At 45.7% G+C, this 27,761-nt stretch overlaps 1 protein-coding gene across 1 annotated transcript in view; it reads left to right on the forward strand.

Moving 5' to 3' along the window:
- NEGR1 (neuronal growth regulator 1) overlaps window positions 1-27,761 on the forward strand; it is a 312,772-nt gene that overhangs the window by 128,410 nt on the left and 156,601 nt on the right. The window contains exon 2 of the mRNA XM_063344769.1: window positions 9,973-10,205. Within this exon, the coding sequence (XP_063200839.1) occupies window positions 9,973-10,205 (233 nt within the window). The remainder of the gene's footprint in view (window positions 1-9,972; window positions 10,206-27,761) is intronic.

Consider the following 27,761-nt stretch of genomic DNA (forward strand, 5'->3'; position numbering starts at 1 on the left):
GCATGGTTTGGGTTGGAAGGGACCTCAAAACGCACCCAGTGCCAACCCCCTGCCCTGGGCAGGGACACCTCCCACCAGCCCAGGTTGCTCCAAGCCCCGGCCAACCTGGCCTTGAACCCCTCCAGGGATGGGGCAGCCACAGCTTCTCTGGGCAACCTGGGCCAGGGGCTCACCACCCTCACAGCCAACAATTTGTTCCTGATACCTAATCTGAATCTCCCCTCTTGCAATGTAAAACCCTTCCCCCTCGTCCCATGGCTCCCCTCCCTGCTCCAGAGTCCCTCCCCAGCTTTCCTGGAGCCCCTTTAGGGCCTGGCAGGGGCTGGAAGGTCTCCCCGGAGCCTTCTCTTCTCCAGGCTGAACCCCCCCAGCTCTCTCAGCCTGTCCCCACAGCAGAGGGGCTCCAGCCCTCCCAGCAGCTCCGGGGCCCTGTCGTGTTTGCTGCCAACTGGTGGCTGCACGGAGAGAAAGACACTGGAATCTATATTTTATCCATTAGCACCACTTTTCCTTAATCCCGGCTATTCTGGGGCCGTTGCAGAAGGCAGCACAGGAGAGCCCGCGGTGGGTTTGGAGTGTGTCTGGGCGGGAGCGGGGGGCTCGGGAGCGGGGGGCTCAGCTCCGGGGGAGCCGGGGCTGGAAAGGGGCAGGTTCAGGGGGAGACACCCCATCCCAGCGCAGCTGGGTGCTGCTGGCGTCCTTCAACCAGAAAGGATTTTTAAAGGTAGATCTAAGGACTTCAACATCTAATGGAGATGCCAGGCGAGGAAAAGCCAGTTATTTGTTTTAGATCTGTTTTGGCTGCCGTGAGACAAGGTTTTGGGGTTCTGATTTTAAACTCTGTTTATCAACAACTGCCTTGTCTCCCCTGCTTTACGTAACTCCTGTTTATCAGACTTCCCAGAAACCGCCGTTGCAGATTTCTGTCCCGTTCACGACACAACAGTCTCCCTCTGCAGGATAATTTAACCTTTGCATGTTTCATAAATAGCGTTGGTTCTGGGGGGGATCTCGAGGGGGAGGGAGCTGGGGCTTGGTGGGCACCAGCCGGGTCACCGGCCATCCAGGCGTCAGCTCCCTGGTGGTCTGAGACTGTTCTGTAAAGAAATAAAGCGCGATGGCGATAATGAGCGGCTGCACAGGGTTGGGTTTTTTTATGCAGAATCCCCCGCTTTGAGCAATAGCAGACATGAGAAAACTGATCTGGGGGACAAAAGTAGAAGGATTACCTATAATCGCACCTGGGTTATTTTTATTGTTCAGAGAAGTTTCCTTGGCGTAACAAACTTTTAAGATGTTATTCCTAAGAATCCATGGAGCACCTGTAGAAGACAGTTACCAGATCATCAGTAAAAGGACTTCGCAAAGGTTCTTCGCAGGTTTCTGGTGGGATTTCCTGGTTCTGGAGCTGGGATGTATCAGTTTATGTTCTGAGCCTCTGGGTGTTTCTCTGGGCTGAACCCTGCCCCTGCTGTTTCTCCCTCCCCTTGCTGCTGAGCTCAAAGCCCGTCTGCTTTACAGCAGAAAAATTCCAGCAACACTGTTCTTCGCAAAGGGTTTTCTGTGTTCTGAAGAAAGTGGCTATAACTCAATGCCAAAACCAATTTCACTGGGAAAAAAAGATGCTGCGGTAAGCAATAACAGCTCTGTTACGGGCTTCACATCTGCTTTGGTGAGCACTCGCCCACCACGGGGTGACGGGCAGGGGGTGCTGCCATCCCCCGTGGGCGTTACAGTCACCTCCTCCGGCACCCAAAGCGCCACTTACGTAAAACCGTAAAAAATTCCAAGTCAAATTCTTCAGGGTTTTTTAGGGAAAAGAAAGGATTCCAGGACTTTCTGTAAACGAGATAGAACTTTTAACCTGAACCGCAACAGGATTACTGGTTTTAGGGAGGCAGCCTACACAGAAATGAGTCATGTTCTGACCTGCAGTATGTCTCTCACCGTCTGGGGGGGTGTTTTGTGGGGGAAGCGTCTCACAGTATGTCCCTTCGGCTTCTCAGAGGTGTGGGTGAATGACTCTGCAGCTGGGCAGCACGATAGACCCTGGGCGGCGTTCCCTGGCTCGCCGGCTGTCCTGTGGCTCCTCCTGCTCATCTCCCACGGTCCCCACATTGGGAGAGGAGCAGAAACCGTGAGCTGGGAGCATTAAATGGAGGCCCATGGGGCTGAATGGGTGTGTGTGATGGGCTGCGTGGGTTGAATCGAGAACACGCCTTGTGAGGAGCGGCTGAGGGAGCTGGGGGTGTTCAGCCTGGAGAGAAGGGGGCTGAGGGGAGACCTTCTCGCTCTCTGCAGCTCCCTGAAAGGAGGGGGCAGCCAGGGGGGGTCGGGCTCTTCTCCCAAGGAACAGGCCATGGGACAAGAGGAAACGGCCTCAAGTTGCGCCAGGGGAGGTTTAGGATGGATATTGGGGGAAATTTCTTCACGGAAAGGGTTGTCAAGCCTTGGCCCAGGCTGCCCAGGGCAGTGGTGGAGTCGCCATCCCTGGAGGGATTTAAAGCCGGGCAGACGTGGTGCTGAGGGACACGGGGTAGTGGGGGTTTGGGCAGTGCTGGGTCTATGGTTGGACTCGATGATCTGAAAGGTCCCTTCCAACCTAGATGAATGATGATTCTATGAATTTACCTACAGATTATAAGACAGTTTTCAACTTATGTATCCTTTTAGCTTTGCAGTCTGGGTCAAGTAAGTAAGTAGCTGCACAAGAAATGAGGATAATGGTAGCTTTTGGTCCTACTTGAATGAAGATTTTTTTCATGTGAAGTACCACCCGAGTGCTATCCAGAGGTAATCCCGGAGCGTGTATTGAAGGCTGTTTGGAGGTAGATGTATGTCAGACGTTAACGTGATGCATGGAACACGGGAAGGCTTTCTGTGCAGTTTGTCTCAAGGGCAGCGAGGTGGGAGCTCCAACCCCGGCTGCGCCGTGAAGGCTCTTGTAAGAAGGGACCGTATGCAGTTTTAATTAAGAAACTGAGAAGAACTGGTTTTTTTCAAAGATTAATAGGCCTATGTTTTAATTATGGGGAAATAATAGACTAGAGAGCTAGGAAAGTGGGAGGCATGAGAAAGAGAGGTTTAAAAACTTTAAGGAAGGTGGGTGAGGCTGTATTTTCTGTACTTACAAATTACAGAAGATCATCCCCATTAATAATGATCAGAAAAATAATAAAATATCTTCAGCTGTATGTGAAAGCTAACATTAAAATCTATTTTTTATGCTTGTTGGGTACAGAATTTCTGATTACAATCATCAGTTAAAAAATAAATTGTTCTTTTTCCTAATCCCAATAGAATAATTATTTCTGAGTTCAGCTACAGTTTAATCAATACTTTTCCAAACGAAGTAAAGGTAAAAAGAGTAAAAGTCACTTTTATTTAATGATTGTTATGCTTTCATTAATTGTGCTGCAGTCTTATTAAATTCTAAAAATAATTGGCCCTGTGCATAGATTTTAAAAATTACGTTGCAGAAAAAATGCTGCCGTGACGTGCAGGACGTTTAAAAATAAAGAAAATTTAAGGGAAGAGAAGAAAGAGGGAAGAAAGGGAAGGACACTGATATTTGCAGTTTCTGCTGGTGGTCACCTTTTCAATTAATTAGTTCCCACACATTCCTGTAAGAAATGTTTTACTGTGGGACTTGAATGTCCACCGGTGATGAGCGGTGATGGACCGCAGCCCCCGCGGTGCTGGTGCTGACCTCTGGCAGGAGCAACTCCGCACCGTCAGTAGTGTCACCCCACGGGGGTTTGCGTGTGCTGATCTACGACTGTGTATTGATCTGGCACCATCTTTCCATGTATGTATGGCACTTAAAACTAGGAGAAGTTGAAGAAGTTTTGGGCTTTTAGCTTGAGGCTCTGACTCATCCTGAGGGAACTGCCGGGGGTGGCTGCCAGCTCTGCATAGCTCCACCTGAGATCAGAGCTCTGCTCACGCTCGCGTCTCAGGTTTGCTCCCCTCCCTGCTCCAGAGTCCCTCCCCAGCTTTCCTGGAGCCCCTTGAGGGCCTGGCAGGGGCTGGAAGGTCTCCGCGGAGCCTTCTCTTCTCCAGGCTGAACCCCCCCAGCTCTCTCAGCCTGTCCTCCCAGCAGAGGGGCTCCAGCCCTCCCAGCATCTCCGGGGCCTCCTCTGGCCCCGCTCCAACAGCTCCGTGTCCTTCTGCTGTTGGTGCCCCAGGGCTGGAGGCAGCGCTGCAGGGGGGTCTCACAGAGCAGAGCAGAGGGGCAGAATCCCCCCCTCGCCCTGCTGCCCACGCTGCTGGGGATGCAGCCCAGGCTGCGGGGGGTTCTGGGCTGACAGTGCACGTTGCTGGGGCATGTGGAGCTTCTCACCCACCAACAGCCCCGAGTCCTTCTCCCCAGGGCTGCTCTGAGATGTCGGGTTGTCACCGAGCGTGCCCCGATCTCTGCCGGCACCGTGGCCTGGGGAGGGTGCGCGTGCAGCCAGGGAATTCACCTTCCTGTAGGAGCTGAACCCTTGTGGGCTTTCAGTCAAAAGAACTGGGTTTTTTCCAGGTAGGTTCACGTTCGTGCAATGAAAATAATACAGAGTTATCCCTTAGTATTTGCAGCTTAAGAAATAATGTTAAAATGCTGTTCTCGGTTAAAATGAAGAAGTGCATCCGGAGATGTGTGGGATGTGTGTGGTGCCAAGTGTGGGAGCAACACGATGGTGTGGGGGCTGTGTGCAGGGCGGGCTGTGGCGCTGCGGTCCGCGTCCCCGCGCACTGGTCCGATCCCAGGGCCTTGCTTGGGGTCGGCATTTTTGTTTTCTCGGTGTTTTTTCTGTGCAAATGTTCATCCATGCGCATGTGTCACACCAAGCACATGTGGAAGGACAGCTCTTTCATCAAAAATTATAAATGAATAAGGGGGGAAAAGACCAAGCCTTCATTTAAAGGGGGAAAAATCCTTATTTGTCCTTATTTCTGTTCCTCTGCCATAACGACAGTGCAGAAGGATTGCCTCCAATGGCCAAGAACACACGTGGGTGAGTGCGTAGTCCAAGTTGGCGGCAGAATCCTTCCAAGCAATAACTGCGCTTTCAGAAATGAGAAGTGATTTGCAAGCAGAAGGGGATTGAATTTGCTAGATTAGAAAACATTTCTGAGATGAATCATTTGATTGCTTCCTCCATGGAGTAAATATGCACTTTATCCATTGCATCTCATGTGCGTAGTGGGAAAATACAGCGTGTTGGCTGCTATTTAATTTGAAGGCTATCCAGTGCAAAATATTTCAGCCAAATTCTGCAACATTTTCAAATCAGTTCACTCCCGCAGCGTTGGGGAACTTGCATGGGTTGTGAGTAAATGTAGCGAAAAGAGTGCTTTGGGCTGTTGGAGGAGCCTGTCTGAAGTAAAATATTTAACCTGTTTTCAAAAAGAACCCTATTTGGAATATAATTTTTAGTTTGAAACCCATGTGCTTCCACAATACCACGTACTTCATCAGGGTCCAAACAAGGCTGAAGTGTGTTCTCCTGTTTATATTTTTATGAATACTTTGTGTGATTTTTTTCTTTTCCATCGAACTTGAAAACCTTTCTCAACAGCTAAACATCTGTTCCATCTTTAGTCCTTGCTTTTCGTGTTTTATACGGCAATTGTATACTGTGTACTTTTTGTTAATTAGTCGGGTATAGAAGAAAGTTGGGTTTAGCAGGTTTTCATCTCTATCCACCTACGAATGGATAAGGCAAAATCTCTTATTTGGTTTAGAAAGTTATTTTGAGAAAAAATACCTTTGTATATCAAGTAAAACGGCAAGAGGTCCCGTGTTGCTTTCTGCACGGCTGTATCTCGCCTTTTCTCAGCAGGAAGGCCTTGATATCAAACGGGCTGTGTTTATGTGAGACGTTTTCGGGAACCTTTGGGGCTTTCGCAGCGTGTGCCTTGAGGAGGTCGTGAGGATGCCTAGGAGCTGCCGCGATGGCAGCCCCGAGCACTGCCCTTCTCAGCGGGGTTTTCAGGTGGTTCGCTTTGCGTCTGATGAGAGTTCCTCTTTTGTCTTTAATTTAATAACCAAAAATTTCATCTTTTATTATATCTTTTTTTTTTTTTTAGCGAGGCTAATTTTTTTCTTACAAGCTGCACAGACAGCGGGGAATTTGGGGCTGGCTTTGTGCGCTGGGAGAGGAGGCGGCTGGTCTTCTCTTTTGTGGGAAGAAGGCATAGTGTTAACGCTTCCTTGCGTGTTGTTGGATGTATGCATGTGTATAAACCATGAGGGAGTTAAAACGGTAAACTGTCACTGAAACTACAGGCTACCTTCAAAAATACTCATTTATAACTGACTGCGTCCAGCTGCTGCAGAAATACCAGTAGAAAAGAAACGCATTGTAGAAAAACATCAGTGAATCTGAGGCTTCTCTGCTGCTCCCCAGTTTTCTGTTAATTAGAATCAATTTGAAAATGTTCCTAAGACTTTGAAAGCGGCTCCTTGCCTTCTCCGAATGGGTCCAGAGCCCACAACAGGGACTCACAGGCGGCAGCTGGGCTCTCCATCCTCAAAGCGATGCTTCCCCGTGACATCCCAATTCTCTGCTATATAAACTGTGATTTTTTATCCCGTGTCATACGCAGCTTCTCTCAGAACCCTTTCGGATTTCATGTTGAGATCATTAATTAAATGAATGGTTATTTTCATGATCCATTTCTGAAGAATTTCACCCTGATGCTTCTAGTTTCTTATTCCTAGAGGGAATGTCATTTTTCCCCTTAAACAATACCGCCATGTGCTTAAGCTACGAAATCATCATTTTCTCCCACCTAACAGTTTCCATAGTTGCGCTATTTTAATGTTTTATCAAAGAGATGAGATCTATTGCGTTCTCTTCTGTTGGATTTCCTTCATGTAAAAAACTTCTTTATCAAATAAAAACGTCCCACTAGTCTGTTGCACTTTGTATTACCTTCCTTCAACTTTTAGTTGTTTTAAAGCCTTAAGTTCTATCGGTTACCCTAAAATTTGCCTAATTCATTCTCCGCATTTTCCTAAATGTAGGTAAGACATTTATGGCTTCCCAGTCACACAGCATCACTTTCAGATTGCTTAAAAAACCCCACACGCTCCTGGATTTGCAGTTTTGTGCTCTCACACGTGAGAGCACCAAGTTTATCCTCTGCCCTTGAGTCCCGTTAGCTGCTCTGCCCTCTCCCATGTGCTTGATGCCACCTTCTTTATGGAAAACAGGAGTATAGCGCTGGGCTTTGAGCCATAGTTAAACGTCCTTAGCCTCACTGCAGACGGGCTCAGTCTTTTTCATCAGCTCATAGAGTGCCTTCTGCAGGCTCCCTCTGCCCTTTCATCCCCTCACTTCTCTGCCACCGAGAGGGACTCTCCTTGCTGGCCATTCCTCCTGGGCACCCTTCTCCCAGTCCTGTTTTCCCATGTTTTTCACCCAAGCTATCACCGTTTTCTTTTGCTCAGGCATCGCCTCCTGTCTCCAACCCTCCTGTTTTTATGACAAACGTTTCCTTGTCTATGGCAAGGTGGTACTTGAAGTATCTCCAAAGTTTATATTCTCCTTGTATTCTCATACTTCACACAGTCCTGCGCTCTGCTGGTGTTTATTGGGTTTCTTCCCATCATTATGTTTTCTTTCCTCACTCGCTGCTCTTTCTTGCGTTTTCCTGGCTGCTCACGAAAATCATCGTTCTGGCTGAAGTTCAAGACAGAGCATCGCTGGGCTGCCTTGCCCAGGGACTGCTTTCACTGTCAAACACCGCAAAGTACAACATAGACTGCATCGCCCAAGCACCTGTCGAGCATGCGGTCAGAACGCCCGTGGGACTGAGGAGTGGTCGTTATCATCCTTTCTGTCTCCTGTCACCAGCGTCACTCCCCTCTTCCCAGGGGACAGAAAAGTTTGATCATAGAATCGTAGAACCATAGGGTTGGAAGGGCCCTCTGGAGATCACCTGGTCCAACGCCTGCCAGAGCAGGGTCACCCAGAGCAGGTGGCACAGGAACGCGTCCAGGCGGGTTTGGGATGTCTCCAGAGACGGAGACTCCACACCTCTCTGGGCAGCCTGTGCCAGGGCTCTGCCACCCTCACAGGAAAGAAGTTCCTCCTCATGTTTAGGTGGAACTTCCTATGCTCAAGTTTGTGCCCGTCACCTCTTGTCCTGGCTACTCCAAAGCCAGCAACTCCAAAGTTCACTTAAAAATTAGAGCATTTCCTGGGACCGTTTTTATCCCACCAGCCTGGGACGGTTTTTCCCCTGCCAGCCTGTGTGCTGCTGAGTGGCCACTTCCGTGGCCCCGCCAGCCAGGGGTTCCTCAGCTCCGGCGCAGCTTCGTGTCCTCGGGCATCACCCCATGTCTCTCGGCCACCACTCTGCCCATCCGAGGGTCTGGAGAGCCACACTGTCCCACCAGCGCCTCCGCGGGGATCCCGCCCCAGCAGACCTCCGCTTTCCTTCTCTCCTGGTTTGAGGGCCCAAACCACGACACCTTCTTATTTACTTAATTGCGCTAAGAAGTCCTGTCAGCGTTATTCACCAGCTTCTTACCGCTTTGCCCCTGAAGTCCGGCCATTGCCTTGATGCCGTGCTATCCTTGGGACTCGCCAGGGACGTGAAGAGCATCCCGCACAGCGCCGTTCCCCTCGGCCCAGCGTGTGAGGGAGCAGCTTCGGATGGAGGGCTATTTTAGAGAGAAATTCCAAATGCTTCCTAATGCGCAACACAAAATATTGACAACGGCAGCATATTGCAGTGCCTAATTACCTTAGGAGAAGGTAATACTTCTGTTACGCCTGGGTGGCTTTTTTTTTGGTTGCATATCCACAGAAAAGATTTTCAATTAACACTGACCTTTAATACTCTGGCTGGTTTTTGAATCTACAGATGGCAAAAGAGACTACAAATTAGATTTTGCGCTATACCTTGTTCTTTATATTTCTCAACTGATTAGTTTCAGGCAGTTTGCGGCACCTACGCTGGTGTGTTCAGCTCGCGATTCGCTCGCAATCTCCGGTGCCATGTTCAAACCCCCGAGATATTGTGTAGAAACGCTGTCAAACTCGTCAGATCTCTCTGTTTTCATTCTCCAGCTGTACTTTTTACTCATTTAAAAAACAAAACAAAACAAAACAAAAAAACAAAAACACAACCAAAGCCTTTACTTCATGGAGGAAAATTTTTGAACTAAAATGTAGCAGGAAAGTAGTCTGTGGTACACCTGCTTCTGGTTGTAGGGGTCTTGCTATTCACCGAGCTCCAATTAAGGTGACTATTACACCCTGCAGAGTATTTTTAGTTATTGTTCTAATAATTGTAAAGATGCTAAAGTATGGCATAATAAACAAACCACGTTCGTTTGAGTCAATACCATACCAAAGATGTCTTAAAAAATATGTAGTTGAGCTATGCTTTATATTTCATTGTTCTTGTCAGCAGGGAAATACGTGCTAATTGAATGCGTGTTTGCTTTAAACAAGATGTCTTGAATATGACTAGCAATGACAAATCTAATAACCTTTTGAAAAGAAAAAAATATTGAGTTCTAAGATGTCATTAGAGTTTTTGGTGGAAAAAGTCTCTTGGTTCCTTAACTAAGCAGCCAGAAGTCGACTGTGTCTTGGGAAAAGGGCAGGAATTTGGCAGGTGCCTCCTCCTCATCCTGAGGGGCTGAGAGCGGGGCAGAAAGGGCCGCTCCGACAAAGTCATTGAGTCCGGTTCACAAATAATTGAGACTTTCTACATCCTGCTCCACTGAGCACCCACGAGCAGGAAAATCAGGAAGGAAGAACTTAGCAGAAAAATATATTTACGTTCACTGTGTATTTGTGAGATCGGCTTTCGGTTTTGTGATGATTTGTGAGTTAAGAAATGACTCGTGCGTTGAGGTTCAACTCTAATCCGTTACAGCAGGATTCGGTCTGAAAATCAATAGCAAGTTAATGGTATTTAAAAACTCCTATGTTTTCATACTTATGGTTTCACCTTCTTTCCCAGGTGTTACTTGGAAGATGGAGCTTCAAAAGGGGCCTGGCTGAATCGGTCGAGTATTATTTTTGCTGGAAGTGATAAATGGTCGGTAGATCCTCGAGTTTCGATCGCAACAGCAAACAGAAGAGAGTATAGCCTGCAGATACAGGACGTGGACGTGACGGATGACGGTCCATACACTTGTTCTGTGCAAACTCAGCACACTCCTAGAACGATGCAGGTGCACTTAACTGTACAAGGTACGTGTTTAAAACAATTGCAAATGTTATGCTAGAAAAAAACTAGTTTATAGATGGAAACATCAGCTGAGTACATTTTAAAGATTTTGTTGTTGTTGTTGTTTCTTTCTTTCCTTTTTTTCTTGGACGTATGTGGTCGTAGACTGCACGTGCCATTGGCTCTGGGCCCCTGAAAATTAGCCCAGAAGGGTCTCCAGCTTGCCAAAATCAGGTTTAAATCCTCGCTCCTGCCCTGCTGACAATTAAACAAGATGTAAAAACGTAAGAGGAAAATACCAGTACAATAGTCGAGGTATCGCTGCCTGCAGTGGTACGGGGCAGGTGTCTGTCCGTTCGGTATCGGTCTCCTGCATGGCTCGAAACTTGGTTATTTCTATTGTTGGATGTTAATTATTGTTAATAAGAACAGTCCATTTATTTCCGTGAGACAGATTTCTGTTACAAGGGCTGCAGATGGACATAGTCAGTTTTACACACATGGAGGTAATACTAATTGTATTGTTCCAGAGTGAACAATTCTTAGTTTTGATTGTCTTTAATGCTCTCGTGCAAGGAGCTAAAAAATAAAGTTGGAAATTAATTGCATGTATGAAACATATAAACAGGAGCTTAAAATTAATTAGGCTAACTACAAGTATGTAGAGAAATAATAACTCAATAGTTAAAAATATGCATAATTATTAAGCGATTGCATTTATATCTTCAGAAATGCAAAGTATAACCTAAGGCTTTAACTTATTAGTCTTTGGTGTAATCATCATTAACATTTTCTTTTGCATTTTTATGAGTAATAAAGCAATGAATATGAAACAGAAGAATTTAAATGGCAATCTCTATTAATCCATATGGCACACCAAAATCCCTTACAAATAACATGTATGAAATGCTTCGCAACTAATTATCCTTAACCACTGGCCCTTTAGACCCCGATGGTTTGCAGGAACGTTAGACTGTGGCTCTGTAAGAGCTGAGTGTATTTGTTGCATAACGAACATGATTTCATTAGTGCAGCCAAAAAGCCATCACTTAGTCATTTTTATAACCTTCCTTGGAGGCGGCTGTTGGGTGAAGACCCAAAAAACGTACTGTTTGGGGGGGGGGGTTGTTCAGGGATTGCAGAAGTATTTGTGTGCTATTGGACTGGGAAGCTGGAATGAAGAAGCTGGGACGGTATCAATCATTATCTCAGTTGCATATATCTATGTTCCGTTACTCCATTATCATTTCAGTTATATTTTAGGTCGGAAGTAGGGACCAGCCCCATGAAGCGCAGCCAGGACAAGTGAGCCATTTTCAAAATAAGGTTAAAAAAACCTTCCCTGTCCCTGTGTAGTTCTCTTAGCGCTCCTCAAGCGGGGAACGCTGCTGAGCTCCCCGCCGCAGAGAGCGGCCCCGCACCTGCTGGGCGCAGAGCGGGACCAGCGGCTCTGGAGGATGCCCCGTGCCATCTCGGTGATGACCGGGGCCATTTCTTTCCGTTCCAGCTCGTATCTTTATGTACATGTTACTATAGACATTAATAATTACCGGCCGTGCAGTGGGTGCTCGGTGGGTCAGGTGTGAGTCCTACCGATCGCCCATCCCACTCGGGTGGGATCCCACCTGGAATCAACGCTGGGGTTTGCAGGGTAATCTGGAGAGACCTACATCACACCTGCTGCTGGCGGTACCTGCCCCGTGAGCGGGATGGGACTTGTCCATGTAAGCACTTCTAATCGGGTCGCTTCGTACTGACGCTGCTAATAAAGCCGTGGCTTCCCCGTCCGTGTGCTGAGGCGGGGAGGTAGGGATGTGATTTACGCATCCTCTGAGGTGGAGACTGACCCGTCGGAAAGTAACCGGGGCTGCAAGGGAAACGTCAAACCGCTAATTGGTGCTATAAGCTTATGTATCCTTTCCTGCTCAATAGGGTTCGTAGGGATGATATAATAACATTTTATGGAAGCAGTTTTATGTTTCCTTTTAATATCGTTCATGGCTTTGTATTTCAAGATTAGACATAACTTCTGCTGGTGGGGAGAAATAAATGAAGGGAAAAGCAGGTCTTTTGCCAAAGTGAAGTCATTCAGTCAAAGGGCTGGGTTTCCTTTTACGTTGCGAATAAATGATCAGCAGCAGACCTAGAGCAGCGCATGAAATAACAAGAGAAAAGGAAAATTTAAAAGCAAAGTCTTAGCCCTTTACAATACCCCTGCCCACAGGCTGTATTCTGTCGAGTAATGTTGAAAGAAGACGTTCTCCTGCTGCAAACAGCAGAGCTGGAAGACCCAGGGGTGTGTGCGTCGTGTCGCAAATTAAATGAATAGAGACTTATGTCCGATCATAAGGTCACAAATAGGTGCAAACTCCAGCTTGCAGAACTGTTTGCTGTGAAACTCCACTTGAAAAGCTGTGTAAATCCAGCTCGCTCTCTTTTTTCTTCTTTTTTTTGGTGTGTGTGTGTGAGGTCTTTCTATACACACAGATGCAGTAGCTGTCATTTTGGATATCCTCTTCTCTGCTACGTGCGCTGACAATTTCTGAACACATTCATGGAAGTGCTTCAGAGAATAAATGCATTTTAATGGGTTAAAGATGCCTTGATTTCCACGAGTAAAAGATAGAAAGGTGACGTGATGGGTAAATAAGGGAGGCTGGAGGGAAGCGGCAGCCGCTCCATCGCTGTCCCAGGCGCAGACACGGGGAGCAGCGAGACCTGGAGGGTTTGGCCACAGTCAATCAGGGATCCCCGGCACAGCTTAAGTTGAGTTCCAGCCTCCCAAATCCCTGCCCAAGGCCTTCACGAGGCCACCAAGTCAAGTCTGGATCACTGTTGCTTATTTCACACTTAACGCCTTTTTGTACCAAGAAAATTAATCAAGATAGTTAATAAAAAAGAAAAAAAGCCTAATGTGTCTTTAAGCCTGCATTTATATCAATGAAAGAAAAATCCCATGAAAGAGAGGAAGATAATCCAGTTAACTTTATTTCAGTGACCTTATTAAAAAGAAGTGAGAATTATGAAGTAATTAATTAAAAGTTTAGAAGGTAGGAATTTGTAATCAACTCAGTCCACCTCGGTGCCAGATGCTTGATCTGAAAAGTCATGAACTGCAGATGATTTAAACATCAGATGTTTGCCACAGTAAACTAAAAACATGAAATACCTCTTACCATGCTGTATTGCTCATAATTTTTCTAGCAAAAGGTTGCAATTTCTGCCATTTTTAATCTGACATTTATTCTCCCAAAGTTTAAATTGCATCCTCCAAGCTGTGTTTCCCTTTCAATTTGCAAAAACATTAAGACGTGTTTATGGATCTCCTCGAGAATGAATTTTGCGGCGGGGCAGGGCGACAGGTCACAGCCCAAAGCCTGGGGGTGTCTCCGTGCGTCGGGGCGCAGGGATGGTGCTGCGGCACCGCGCGGGGACGGGGCAGGTTGGGCTCCTGCTGGTGACTGCCGGGAGACAGAGGCCAGAACAGGGCGTTCAAAAGGACCCAGGCTCCAAGGGAGGGCTACCGGGGTGATCGGGGGAATGGAGGACTCATCTGAACGAGATTGCTTTGTTTAACCAAGTGCAGTGGGGGCTCGGGGGGAATTTTGTTGTGTTTTATTGACACACTTGGTGTGTATCACCAAGGGAAGGGAGAAAAAACCTACCGGCTGGTACAAGACTGGGCAAATGGAACTCTCACAGCCTATGGGATAGGCTGAGAGAGCTGGGGGGGTTCAGCCTGGAGAAGAGAAGGCTCCGGGGAGACCTTCCAGCCCCTGCCAGGCCCTAAAGGGGCTCCAGGAAAGCTGGGGAGGGACTTTTTAGCAGGGTCTGTTGCAATAGGGTGAGGGGTAATGGCTTTAAACTGGAAGAGATGAGATGTGAGGCAGAAATTGTTGGCTGTGAGGGTGGTGAGCCCCTGGCCCAGGTTGCCCAGAGAAGCTGTGGCTGCCCCATCCCTGGAGGGGTTCAAGGCCAGGTTGGCCGGGGCTTGGAGCAACCTGGACTGGTGGGAGGTGTCCCTGCCCAGGGCAGGGGGTGCCACTGGGTCAGCTTTAAGGTCCCTTCCAGCCCAAACCATTCTGTGATTCTGTGATAACTTAGCCATGAGTGAATTTTGATGAGAGATGCGGGGAAGGTGCTGGTCCCCGTCGTGCTGGGATGGGCTGTCCAGGGAGAGTGGCCGGGGTGCAGGAGAGCGGTTCACGCGGGGGTCTTGTGGGGCAGGGGTGACCACAAAGGCAATGAGGGAGGTTTGTGGCCGTGGTCTTCTGAATGATGGGATTAAGGATCTGACAGCTCTGTTTGTCTCCTTGAACATGAATGGGAGCCTGGCCGTGATCCTGGTGGCAGCAACGCCGGGATCCACTGGCACAGTCGGGGTCGAGGGGTGTTTTTCAAGGCTGCATTTTGGTCTGTCGGGGATGCACAGCTCTAATAGATCCATGGTTTAGGCTTTTAGGTGTCGATAACAGGTCTCACTCCCTTTGCCACCCCCTGTCCCTGTCCCCCCACGGTCTCTGCTGCCCTTCCTTACCCCCGCTGCACCCTCTGCCCTCCCCATCCCGCAGGAGCCCGGGGCCTGCCCGAGTCAGCGCTTTCCATCGCTACCAAAGTGCGAACACCGGGGAATCGGTGACACAAAAGCTTTCTTACTTTAGTTACTTGACATCTTACTTTTGATTTTAATCTGTCCCAAGCTGGGCGCGCTTGGGGCCGGGACAGAGACATGGCACTTGCTGCCGTCCTGCCCGCTGCATCCTCTCATTTCCGTATGGAACCCGCACTTGACACGCGGTGTGTGTAAATAATTCTGTTATCTATGTAAATGCGATTTATAGATTCAGTCAGAAACCACAACCTATGGTTTTTATTTAAACATGTATAATATTTCCAAAGTAGTACCCAAGGCACTTTTTCTGTTTAATAAACCTCCTTAATGTCCCCTAAATATTAATGTATTGATTTAGTCTTTGCAATGTTTGCAAAGTCTAATTTTTTTCCTCTATCAGGCCAAGAGGGACTTGCGTTTGGAGCTAACGAGATAAACCTTTCCCAAATTTATTTAAAGTGGGGCAAAATAAATATGCAAAAGACTTCAAAAATCATATAGCAACCGCTTTCCAGCTAAAACTGACAATCCATTACTCTTTTAAATTGCTAGCACTCGAGTAGGATGTCAGTTTTCGTTATAAAATTAACTCACTGGTGCCAGCCACTGTTATCATCTTGTCCCTGCTCAGCACAAGAAGGCTTAGAAAAATCCTTCCCAGGTGGCGGTGGCAGAGTGAGATTTGCTCGATGATAGAGACCCCCCGGTCGAGCGAACCAGCACACAGCGCACTTGGACTTGCCCTTACCAAGGGCTGCATCCGCAGTCATTAATGCGTCGTTAATGACCCATCAGAATGTTTTCTCCGGGATTTGTATTTTTTATCCATTCATTGAATTCCTCCCACATTTGTACCTCTCACAGCATTCAAATGAGCTGCATGGGCTCTTCTCTCTCTCAAATACGTATGAATGGCTTTTCCCTTTCTTTAAAAGACTTAAATCATGGAAAACATTTGCATTAGCAGGTGATCTCATTTACAAGGATGTAAATCAGGAATATTTCCTCTGAAGTAGCGCAGGGCGGTTCTAGGCTGAAACTCATAATTCTGCAATGTCAGAGGTGCTTCACAGTCACGGCTGCAACTGAATTTCCATTATAAGCCTGAAATTTCCACCTTCTGAAATCTGCAGGCAAAGGATAATCTACACAAAATATTCATTTGCTCTCTGGTCTGAAGTACATTAGTTCTGTTACATTTGAATTAAGTTGAAGGAGCTGTTTTGTGCCCTGTGAGAGCCTTGCGAAAGGTGTGTTCAGAACAGTCCAAGTGTCTTTCAGCAACTTCTTGTGTTATATGGCAGCGGCAGAAGTAAGGAGGAAAAAATAAGGGCCAAAGCCAAAAAACCCAACAGCTTAGGTTAAAGAACATAATGATCTAACGCAGAGGAGAGGAACGTAGAGTGTTAAATTCTAAGCTTCGTGGTCGTTAGGTTAGTTATGTTCTTCATCCCTCCTCTGCCAAGCCGGAGAGGTGCAGAAGCTTCTTCTGGGAGAGCATGGCGCGTCCTGTCTAAAGCATGGCTCTGGTCAGGGCCCACCCAACAAACAGGAGACCTCCCGCAGATCAAACAGAACCAACTGATTGGAAATGCCGTGTGGAACCTGAGCTGTAAGAAGAATTATGAACCTTTTTTGAAAGACAGATTTTAAAAAAATTTTTGGAAAGAAAGCTGATTCAGAATGAAAGTTTACCAAAGAGTGAGCTGGTGACGGAGCCCGCTCTGCACGCCGGGGCTCTTCGCGTTCTTGCTGGCATTAAGGCAAATGCAGGTCAAACCTATTACTTTGCATTAGATGGATCTAAAGTGGGCAGGTTTATTTTTTTATTTTTATTCCTTTTTAATCTTAATACCTCCATCCCTGCGGGTATTTAAAAGATGGGTAGACATAGCGCTTAGAGATACACTTTAGTGGTGGCTTTGGCAGTGTTGGGTTGATGGTTGGACTCGATGATCTGAAAGGTCCCTTCCAACCTGGGCAATTCTGTGATTCTAATTAAAGTGCAGATAACCTCTGTAGTCTTCTACACCTCAAGGAAAAGGCTTTTGTTGAGGAATTTACAATTGACTTGAAAATGTGAAAATAATTTCACGGTGAGAACCACCCGGTCAGGACTGTGGGTGGCCGTAGCACGTGTTTCCAGAGCTGGGAGAGCATGACCCCTGCCTGAAGCTTTGGCGCGGTACCAGTCACCAGCAAAGGGACGACGCTGAGGCCGCGACGTTGTGTCATGAAACGACGTTTACGAAGCTATGGGAGTCCATTAGCGACAAGTCACTCATAGGAGAATGTGATGCATGATTGCATCCTATAATGCAAGAAATTCTCAAGGATGCCAAACCTACTCTTTTCCAAAGATTTTGTATTTAATGAATATGTCTGTTTTAAGATTTTGCATCTATTGAATATGCTGCTCCCACTGAACTCAATGGCAAAAATCCTGAAAGTTTCACTCAGGAAAGAGTCAGCACTCATTGCAAGACTTGCTTGGAAGACTAAAATGGAAATGCTGGTTTTTCCCATCGTAGCACCTCAGAAATACAATTCTCATCTGAAAATAGAGTGCGGCAATGCAGAGATTTTAATTACAATTACTTCATCCAAATGCAATTTCATTTGAACAGATCCTCCAAAATGCTATTTTGTGACGGTGATGAACTGCAGGTGTGTTATTGTAAAGACATAAAATTGGGCTTATAACACTTTTGAGGGTTTGGTTACATATAAGTACGTGTTCTTCTGACTGCCCTTACTGTGGGCTCTATTATTCCCTCTCTGAATGCCTCTTCGACGTCCTGTTGGTTCAATTAAAGGCAATTGGGCTGGCCTGGAAAATCTGAGACAATTATTTGGTTATTCGTTGCCATCGTTTCCACATTGCAAGTGTTTTTGCAACTCTGTGCCCTGAGTAAACAGTACAATATTTTATCGAGCTTTCTGCTGCCTGTCACTGTGATCATTGTGATTACTGTGTTTTATCTGATTTTTTTTTCATTGGATTTCCTGTTATTTCAACTTCTGTATTGTTAGACTGTCAGTTTTCAGCAGAAAAAAAAGGCATCCCACATTTAAAAGTTTAATTTTTTGATGTTAACAAAGGCAGTTAAATAGCCTTAGAGTGCATTAAAGACCAATCTCTGCAACTCTGTGTTGCAGTGTCATCTTTTTCATCAACTAGATTTAAAAAAAGGATGTAAAAATTATCCCACCTGATGGCGGGTAGATCTAGAACATGCCTGCTTTATCTTGCAAAAAGATTTTTAATCTAAATATTTAATGAAGTCTTGCTAAGGAGGTGCAAAGCCACTGATTATCCTCCAATGAATTACCAACATTTTCGAAAATGCTTATCTTCTTCTTCTCTAAGATTGAGGAGAAAACACAGGGTCAAACTTCGTCACAGTAAGATTTTTAGTAAATCCTTCCTCACACAATTCTAATTAATGCAATTAAAACATGCCGTGTCAGGAATCCTGTTCGTCGTAATCAATGAAAACAGAGACCTGCATATGAAAACCATTTCTATAAAACCAGAACGGAAATAAACCGGCAAATAAAATAAAAGGCCACGTGCAGCGCTGCGGAGCGGCCCGGCCGTGTCCCTCCCTCGCGCCAGCGGAAGCGGCACATCTGCCGCGTCTCCGCCTGAGAGACTGAGGTCAGCGTCTTGCTTTTAGCCTGATTAGAACTAATAGCATCTGACATACTAAATATCTGAGTTGAAATACTATAATCCGATAAAAACCTTTTGTCAGGTCCAGTTAACGTTTAAAAAGTGAGACAAATGGAAGCGGCGCTGAATTTACGGGTTTGCCAAAGAGCGACCGCCTCCCTGCAGCGTCTTGTCTGTGTGCGCTTTTAGAATCAATCCCTTATTTAAAGTAATAAATATCTTATTCAAGGCTCTGGGGTGCCAGTGATAAATAATTTTAGTATATATACGATTAAACGGCACCTTCTTTTTTAAAGACGTAGTGGAACAGCGAGTTACCAGCCCAGCAAGCGCCGTGCAAGCGCCTTGACAAAGCTGGAGGTGAAACGCGGCTTGGGCAAGACACTGTCATTGCAGGCCCTTCCTCATCCGCAAATGTTTGTTTTCTGCAGTTATTTACAGGGGAAAAGGAGAAACGCTTTGGACATAAACATTTAGTAATTAAAAATGACTTTTTAGGGCAACTCTTTCAGACATAAGAATAATTTCTCAGGGAAAAAAGGGAGACATACCTTTCACGGACTTCTTAAAATGCGAGAGAAGAGCATCACGGAGACTTCAGGGCAGAACCAACTCTGTGCGTTCTCTTGCATGACATGACCTTGCTTGGCTAACAGCGAAGACTGTTACACATTCCTTTGCCACAATAATGAAATTCCAGATTACTTTTAAACTGCTTATCTGGCTACGTCGCAGGTTGAATGACTGTAACTATAAACACTGGAAAAATTGTTCCACGTATCAGTACAGGCAATTGTGAGGACATTAATATAATAAAAGTAACTCTATAAAAACAATAAATATAACACTTCACCTCTTGAAATTATTAAAAAATAAGTGCAAGTTTTCACAAACACGTTATTGCTTTGCAACGGGAGGTGGAATTTGAACGGTGCCCTGCGAGCCGGGGGCGAGCTAGCCTTGCGTCTCTTCTGCTGCTTCTGCGTCCTTGTCCGGCTCTTGGGACCTGGTTCCTGGCGGGGTGGGGGTCGGATCCACCTGCCCCTGAAGGATAACGCCAGCCAGCCGAAATTCACTGACATCCACAAAATGCTTTAAAAATGCTCCAGCTGGAGATGTTTTATGTTACAACGGTGCGATGCGTTCCGAGAACAAACAGAACAAGTAGAGAGAGTTAATTACGAATCACGGGGACATGCTACTTTCCAAGAAAATTTGCCATAATCAACAGGCAATTAATTCCTAGCCATTTGGTCGCTCCAGTGTTTTAACATGCTCGGGCCATGGGTTGTGCGTCGAAAAGGCGGTTGCTGTGTGCCGGGTGGCTCTGTGCCGGCGGGCGCAGCGCCCTGGGGCGGGAGGACGGAGCCGCCCTCCCCCCCTGCGCCTCCCAGCCCCCCTTACCTCCCACCGCCGTTTCGCTCCCCATTTTTTATTGCAGGCCTAGAAAGGCGGGTTGGAAACGGGGTAAAAGTAAAGCAGCTGGCAGCGGTTTCTCCTCTGGAAACACTGCTAGAACAATGCCATGCGACAGCAATAATACTGCTTTTTTTTGCTGCTTCCTCATCAAAACGCGAGCGGTTTGGTGCCGGCTGTGGGTCCCTGCGCTCCCAGCTCCTGGGGCTCCTCCCTGGGCACCGGCACCTCTCTGAGTTGGCTTCCAGTCATTGGAATTCAGCCTCTTGGGCTGCGGTCATCAGAAGTATTGGAAGCTTATTCATACGTTCGTTTGTATTAGCCGTAGACTAAAATCAGTGCACGGGCAACAAGTAAATAATGATTGCCCTTTTATAACTGCATTAGTTTTAAACTTAAATTGAATTTGCATAACTGTTGCTAAGTAGAGCAAAGCATTACTTTCCATTTTACAAGCGGGGACCCTGACAGACTCGAGAGGATAAAATCAGACTTATTTCACGGTCTGAAATTGCCCTTCTGATGTTCGGCAACATGGAAATCCAGCCGGTAAGGCATTAGTGGGGAGGAATAAAACTGGTGGATGCTTTCACCCATGTTTATTTTTAAGTGAAATGTCCACGAGCATCTAGCAGATAACCGTCGGGAACAGCAGAGACGTTCGAGCTCTTGTGTGTTTGCAGCGGCTGCCAGTGATGTATAGAGAGGGTGCACGGGCACACGCACGGGGATGTGCGTATGCACGTTCCCTGGTGGATATATTCATATGCTGGGTCAGACTGTGGAGTAATTCAGCATGAGTGTGCTGAATGTGGAGGCTGAATAGGGAGAGGTGTTTCATAATTTGCCTTTTCTTACAGACGACAGTATTTTGTAATTGCACAGCAGCTCTATGTTAGCAGCAGAGATTTGTCTAGAGATCTCTACCGCTAGAGATCTCGTGTGTAATCAACGCTAAAAAAACCAGGCTTTAACAACACCCAGTGGGAGCAGAATCCTCAGGATTGGCTCCGACCACCCCAGGAGTGAGGGACGCTCTTCCCTCAAAAGCAAGCGGATTGCCCGCTCCCGTTTTCCCATTACAAATAGGGACCGAAAGCTGTTTCTAGCTGATGAGATCTGGGCCTGTTCAACACTGTCCTTACAGTTTTTGAAGGTAATTCTGCACGTGTGTTAACTTTATCTAACAGGTAAAAACTCCGTGCTGTAAATCCAACCGGTTGTAAATGTCAATATTACATACTTAAAAAACCCAAAACCGTTGAAATGAGCGTCGAGAATTTTGAAAGCCCGTTAAGCTTTAGTCTTATTGGAATAATTAGATAGTAGCATCTGTAAAAGTGTGAAATGTCATTTGGGCTCTTCAGAAACCTGTTGACAAACCTCTTCTAGAGTTCCCTTTCTATGAAGTTTAAATAACCGAGCTGTCGTCTTTGAGTAACGGTGCTGTCATTAGTCTCTGACGTTTTATTCTTCCATGCCCCGCCTTTGGCTAAGTATTTTACGTTGCTTCTGTTCCTGTGCACTCCTACAGAAGCAGAATTGTGTGTGCTGCTCTTTTCAACGGTGGTGAAGTGGGGAAAAGCAAAGGAAAATGGGAGCGGGCAATCCGCTTGCTTTTGAGGGAAGAGCGTCCCTCACTCCTGGGGTGGTCGGAGCCAATTCTGAGGATTCTGCTCCCACTGGGTGTTGTTAAAGCCTGGTTTTTTTAGCGTTGATTACACAAAAATCGACCCACTTACAGGTCATTTACAGTGTTTTCTGGCTGGGGTGAGGGCTGACTGGCCCAATAAATGAAAACAAGATCAGCAGGACAGAAAATGTAAGGTTATTTGGCTTCTCTATGGCTCATCACTGGGAAAAGATGTTTATTTTCATAGATGAGAGAAGGTGTTGGGAGAAGTCAGTGGGAAAATGCCAGTTCTCATCAGTGGAGGCTAACCACCTCCATAGTTTACCAACTGTCGTGCTGCGAAACAGGGTGGTTAAATGTAAGTTTCAAGTATCACAAAAGAAGAGGAAAATCTCTGTCCAATAAAGGGAAATAGTATTAGGCAATATTTTGTGTTGCTTTTTAACCACTAAAGGAAAGATTTGCATCTGCACGATGAGTCTCCATTGCTGGTCCACTCACGCGGTGGTTTTGGGACAGTCCCATTCAAGCATCCAGTCGGCCAGCATTTTATTTATCCCACAGAATCGAAAGGGAAAAGCGTCCAGTACAGACTGAAATACAAATTTCCTTGGTCTTGGGTTTTTGGCTTGTTGCTCATGTTTAAGAAGAGAGAAATCCCGAGCGCGGGAGCGGTGCGGGGGAGACGGGGGGCAGGGGGAGCCGAAGCGGGGCGTCTCGCAGTGGTTCTCTAAAGGGGGGGTCAGATTTAACAGAGGAACAAAGCAGTTTCTGCTCCACGTTAAATTTCATTGTAAATATTTGATGACCGCGAATGCAAAAGAGTTTTTATACTTTTAGTAGGCAGCTGACAGACATTTTTTAATAAAATAAAAAACATTTTAAGTGCACAAGCAGGATAGAGAGGGGACGTATTCCTGGTTCCTGTCTAAGGGCGCATCTTCATTGGCAATATGGCCTTTGACACTGAAGATGTCCCGGGATGAAGCATAAAGACCTGGTGATCGAAAAGCTAAAATTAAATGAGAAGGAAAATGTAAGGAACCTTCCCCGTTTATTTTTTTACCAGTAAGAAATGGTTAAGTATAATAGTGAAATATAAAATGGCACTAATGCAGAGCATGTCCTTTTTTTTGGTTTTGTTTCAAATGCTTTGCTATTCATTTTTCTGTGTCATTCCTTCCCACACTTTTTTTTTCCTTTGAAGAAGCATCAGTTGTAGGAGCGAAACTAGGCCAAGCACAAGGGAAAATGGAGTTGGAGTTAGACGCAGAGAGAGTAGTAAACTCTGGAGGACTTTGATAGAATTTTCGCAATAAAAAGGGCTGTACGCTTCATGCTACGTTTCCATATTTAATGTTGGAGAAGCTGATAGCACAGAGAATTTGCTTTGTCTTTTATTTCCTTATGTGCTGCATAATACTTAAATCTACATCGCAGGCCGCTGCTTTGCCTCTAGTCATAGTCTGCTCTGAAGAAATCGCGAAGTTAGCTTGTATACCTGCTTTTAAATTAACGACATCCTTGAGAGATGGCATTATCATCCCAAACAGTGTGATTTATATCCTTCATAGCTAGCTCTGCTTTAGCAAAACCTGATGCGTGACCTCTTTGCAGGCGAGACTATTTCATAAGGCTCACTAAATTATACATAGGCAGAAATATTCTACCTCCAGTGACCAGTCCATTAATAAAAATCCATAAACAGGGAGGGGTAGAAAGATCTCATTAGGAAAACCAGGCAGAAGAGTGAAATGCAGGAACTTGAAGTGCTTGAACAACTGAGAACTCCCTCAGAGAAACTGCACGTTCGGTCCAAGGGGAGGAGTTGCCTTCGCCTCAGAAGCAGCCACAGGCCGTACTGGAAAACATGCAGCGGTTTTGTGGAAATACACGGGCTCTCAGTCCGGTCTCTTTTATAGTTTACCACCTCAGTGAATATACACACACACAAAATATTAAATGAAGAGGGGACCTTTTTTCCACTCGCACCAGGAGCAGTATCTCTAGGTATTTATGGCAGTGTGTATTCACAAGAGAATTAGTCTTGAAATAAATCCACGTATCCACCATACTCTTCCTTTGTGAGACTGTCTCTGTTATCACCAATGCCCAAGGGCAACGCCCATCCGTAGGGAAGCCCATTAGGATAAAAAAATTGCCGGTGCAACTGACCAAGTCACAAAGAGGACAGTCCTTTGGCGAGGATGTTGCTGTGTCTGGGTGCTGATTCCCTTCGGCCCGTCTTCTACTGAGCTAGGGCAAACCTTATCTGCATTGCGCAGGTGATTTAATTAAATGAAAAATAAGAATCACGTACTAGCTCTTTAAGTCCCACCCCGGTGTATGAAGGTACAATTCTTCCCTTTCAGTTTATTCGATGGTGCATCGTATCTTGTTTTTATGAACGGGGAACTTGCAGAAGGAAAGTATTTAGTGCTATGAGCTGCGTTGGATCCAGGGTTATGGGAGAATTGCCAAGAATGAACAAGCATGGGGATGGATTTACTAAAGAAGTTCCCTCTCACATACTGTCTTCTTTTTGGAATCCTCTACAGCTTAATTTTGATTTTGTAGCTTAAGAGAGGGTGAGAGAGGATGATGACAAGATCTGGTATGTGCAGGCAGCAAAATTCACCAGCTGGAAAGAGCAAAATCAAATGCGTGTTTTTAAAAAGAACTCATAGTGCTAATTTAGGAAAACTTGTGGAAAGGGCTGAAAGCAACTGAAAAGGGAAGTTGCAGATTCACACTGCAATGTTGAATTGTACTAAATTTGAAAGAAAGCTTTAAAGGATACAGGTTAAATGTTTCCTGCCTGGAAAATCTCCATTTGAAAAAAATCATCTTTGATTGTACATCTTTCATAAAGATGTAAAGACAACTTTTTCAGTTGTTTTCTATCCAAAGATTCTAGGACAGACAGCAAGGGCAGAGGTTACCTAGCCTGAGACATCTGGCAAGGAGGGGGCTGCGTTCTCTGCAGGGGAAATAAAGATGCTGCTGCTCCCCATTGTGGCGTTTGCGCTACCTTCAGACTGAGGTTTAATTTAGGAGGCTTTAGTTTTCTAAATCGGCCCTTCGGAAGAGGAAGGTGCAGCCTGGGCAGGCTGCCCTGAGCACCCCCCTCCTCTCCGGGCTGCGCTCCCTCACCCCCCGCCTCGGCTGCTCGCGTCCTTCCTCGCCCTCACGGCCCTGAAGAGGGGTCACTCTGCAGGAGCTCACACGGATGCATCCGAGTAGCAGTTACACGAACAGTGAATTATTTCAGGGAAATGTCTCATAGTTCGGGCATGTCTCAGCAGCCGTTAGACGTAGAATAGCAGCCGGAATGTCCTATTTCTGGTGACTGACCTGGTGTAATCAAATAGCTGCAGATTTGATCTGGAAATTGCCCGCATGTGGTATATGAAGCAATAATTACAATATCATTAACACGTTGTAAAAAACACTTTCAGTGGTGACTGAAAGTGTGATTTAATTTGAAATCCCTTAACGGAAAGAACAAAGGAAAAAAAATTAATATGTAGCTACGTATTCACATCTGTTAATACTTTGATTTCATTATATCCCATCCAGCAGGCATGAGCAACCAGAACCTGCAAAGTGTGGCTCGTTGGTCAGGAGTCACTGCTCTTCAGTGAGCAGATTCATCGGTGGTTTATTAATATCGCTGGGCTGCGTTCAATTAGCCCTTGTTTTGTGAGTAAAACTGAAGAACTAAATCACCCAAGTATTTTTCATTTCGATGGCGCAGCTTGAAGCAACTCTTGGAGCCATCCTGGAACCATGCTTCTCTCTTCCATTTCAAGCCAAACACAATGTTCGTGGTAGAGTGTTATCCTAATTATTCATCTCTTTTCTATTTGATAATTACGGCGATGATTCAGATTTTTAGGATACATTAACTAAGAAAATATTTTGGGGTTTCCTGCCAGGAGAGGTGGTTATGTCGAAGGCCGGGATATCTACGTCTTCTCCTGGTGCAAGGTGTTGAGTCCCGTCTGCAAAGACATAAACCGTCTCCCACAAGAATGAATTTCAGAGGGATGGCTCCAGGAGCCCCAGGCGCCACCGTGCTCCCGCACAGCCGCAGCCTCGCGGGAGAAGCCACCCCAGAATACTGGCTGTAGCAAACAGTGAATCCAAGCCCTCTTTGAGGCAATTAGCAAAATCTGAGCATCTTTTGAAGCAAACAGGCGTGGAAACGCCGCGCTTGCGCTGATTTTTCAAATGCTTAATCTCACAAGTTTCTTCGGTGTTTACAGTTTGTTCGAAGGCAGCAGAACCGAATATCCAACACGGCGGTGAGCTTAGGGAGTCGGTGGTGCCTTGGGTTTTTCTATGAGCTCTTCACCCGGCTGTACAAGCGTATTTTCAGTAACAGCAGCGATGGATGAGAATTATTACAATAACCCCCACTTATGGGCGAGCTGTAGTTGCAGCCGGGTGCCCTTTTTTGCATTCCCACCTCCCCTCCACCCAGGAGCGAGGACGACAAGCGGCAGCCACCGTGGGGCGCGGGGAGGAGCTGCCAACCCGGAATACAGGGGGGAAAGGCAGGTGGATGAAACCTGCTCATCCCTCAGCGCCTTGGTAGAGATTTTTAATTTTTTCCGGGTTTATCTGCACGTCAGGCAACGCTCAGGATTTGAGTATACCGAAGGATTTCATCCTCCTGTATCCTGTGTGACTGAGGGATTTGTTGTCTCCTTTAAAGTACGAGTCGTACAGCACTCACTGTTCATTTGCAGGAGCAGGTCTTTCTCGGGAATGTTCTGAAGAGTTTCCTTGAAGGAACCGTATAATGAAAACTGTATGACTTAAATTACTGGGGCTGTATTTCCTGCATATTATAATTTATCAAGCAGCAACAAGGATAATGAATGGTAAAAGATCTTTTGCACCATACAAGAAAACTCCGCAGCAAAATGAAAACCATACAGCATCGATTCTTAATACAATCCTATAATATGACTCTAACTTCTATTATACCTACTTATCACAGATCTTTTATCCTAGCTATTCAGATAAAAGCTTTGGAGTTTTAGCAAACAATAGCCTGGCCCCGTGGGTAAAGTTTGAAAACTGTGCTCAAGGAGATGCACAGACAAAATCTGTTCATTTACGACAGGTTTTGGCATTCTTTCTTTTTTCGGTGTGATGCTTTGAGCAGTTATCCCTTTGAGTTAATATGTTAATTTAAAAGGAAAAATCAAACAAAAACCTCACGAGAGAGATGTGAACTTGAATTTGAGTGGATAAAAAAGGCTCTTCAGGAGTTAGATAAAACAGGCTCATTCCTAAGCTTGTGATTTTCAAACCTGCCTCAAGGCCAACGGTGCTGAAGACATTGCAGCGAGACAAAACAAATAGTTATATTTTTGCTTACTTATAAGGCTTTGTAATACTTAAGGGCTAAAGTATGGAATTGTAAGACAGTTATATTGTCCCCGGCAGATTACTCATTTTGTTTTCTTTAGGATTCAGAAATGTTATTATACTTAGGATGAAATTTTAATCATCCCCACTTTGCATTTAAAATATGATATTATTTCTCCTTCTATCATCTGTAAGAGAAAACTGGAAAATTTCCTTAATAGTTGGCAAATTTGCTTTGTTATGTAAAATAGATCCTTGGCAAAAAAATTATAATTAAGACAACAGTTCCATTATACAATAAAAGGGTTGTTTTATGAAAAAAAATCTTTCGGTTTGAAATACTTCAAAGGAAAGACATTGTTTTGTTTTGGTGGTGAATTGAATGTAGTTAGCATGCTAAAATATTTTCCCCGTAAATAATCCGAAATCCCTGTACGCGGTAGCGGCAATGGCTGGGCGCCGCCTGCCTCTCCGCTTGTTTTTGCTTCTGCCTCTCGGACTTCTCTGCTGCCTTTCGAGCGCTGACGAGAAGGTGTCTGATGGAATCAGTCCATTCCAGGGAGATGCATTTTACATGTACGACCACTCTAGTATGGTCCTCAACAGCGTATTCTTCTTATTGTGAAACAAAATGCATAGAATTGAGGAATAGGATCAGTACATAACTATTATAATTAATATTTAATGTAGTAAAATTGGTATTACTATACTATAATTAATATAGATAGTCAGTGCAAGTCAGTTGAGGAATGCCTACAATTCTAGGTTTGCAATAATTGCTCTCGATCACACGTGTAATCTCTAAGTGCTGTAGGAGTTTACTTCCTGACGTCGTGTTTAACAAAGGCTTCGTAAGGTGC

The sequence above is a fragment of the Chroicocephalus ridibundus genome, chromosome 8, assembly GCF_963924245.1.
Source record: "Chroicocephalus ridibundus chromosome 8, bChrRid1.1, whole genome shotgun sequence".
Taxonomy (NCBI): domain Eukaryota; kingdom Metazoa; phylum Chordata; class Aves; order Charadriiformes; family Laridae; genus Chroicocephalus; species Chroicocephalus ridibundus.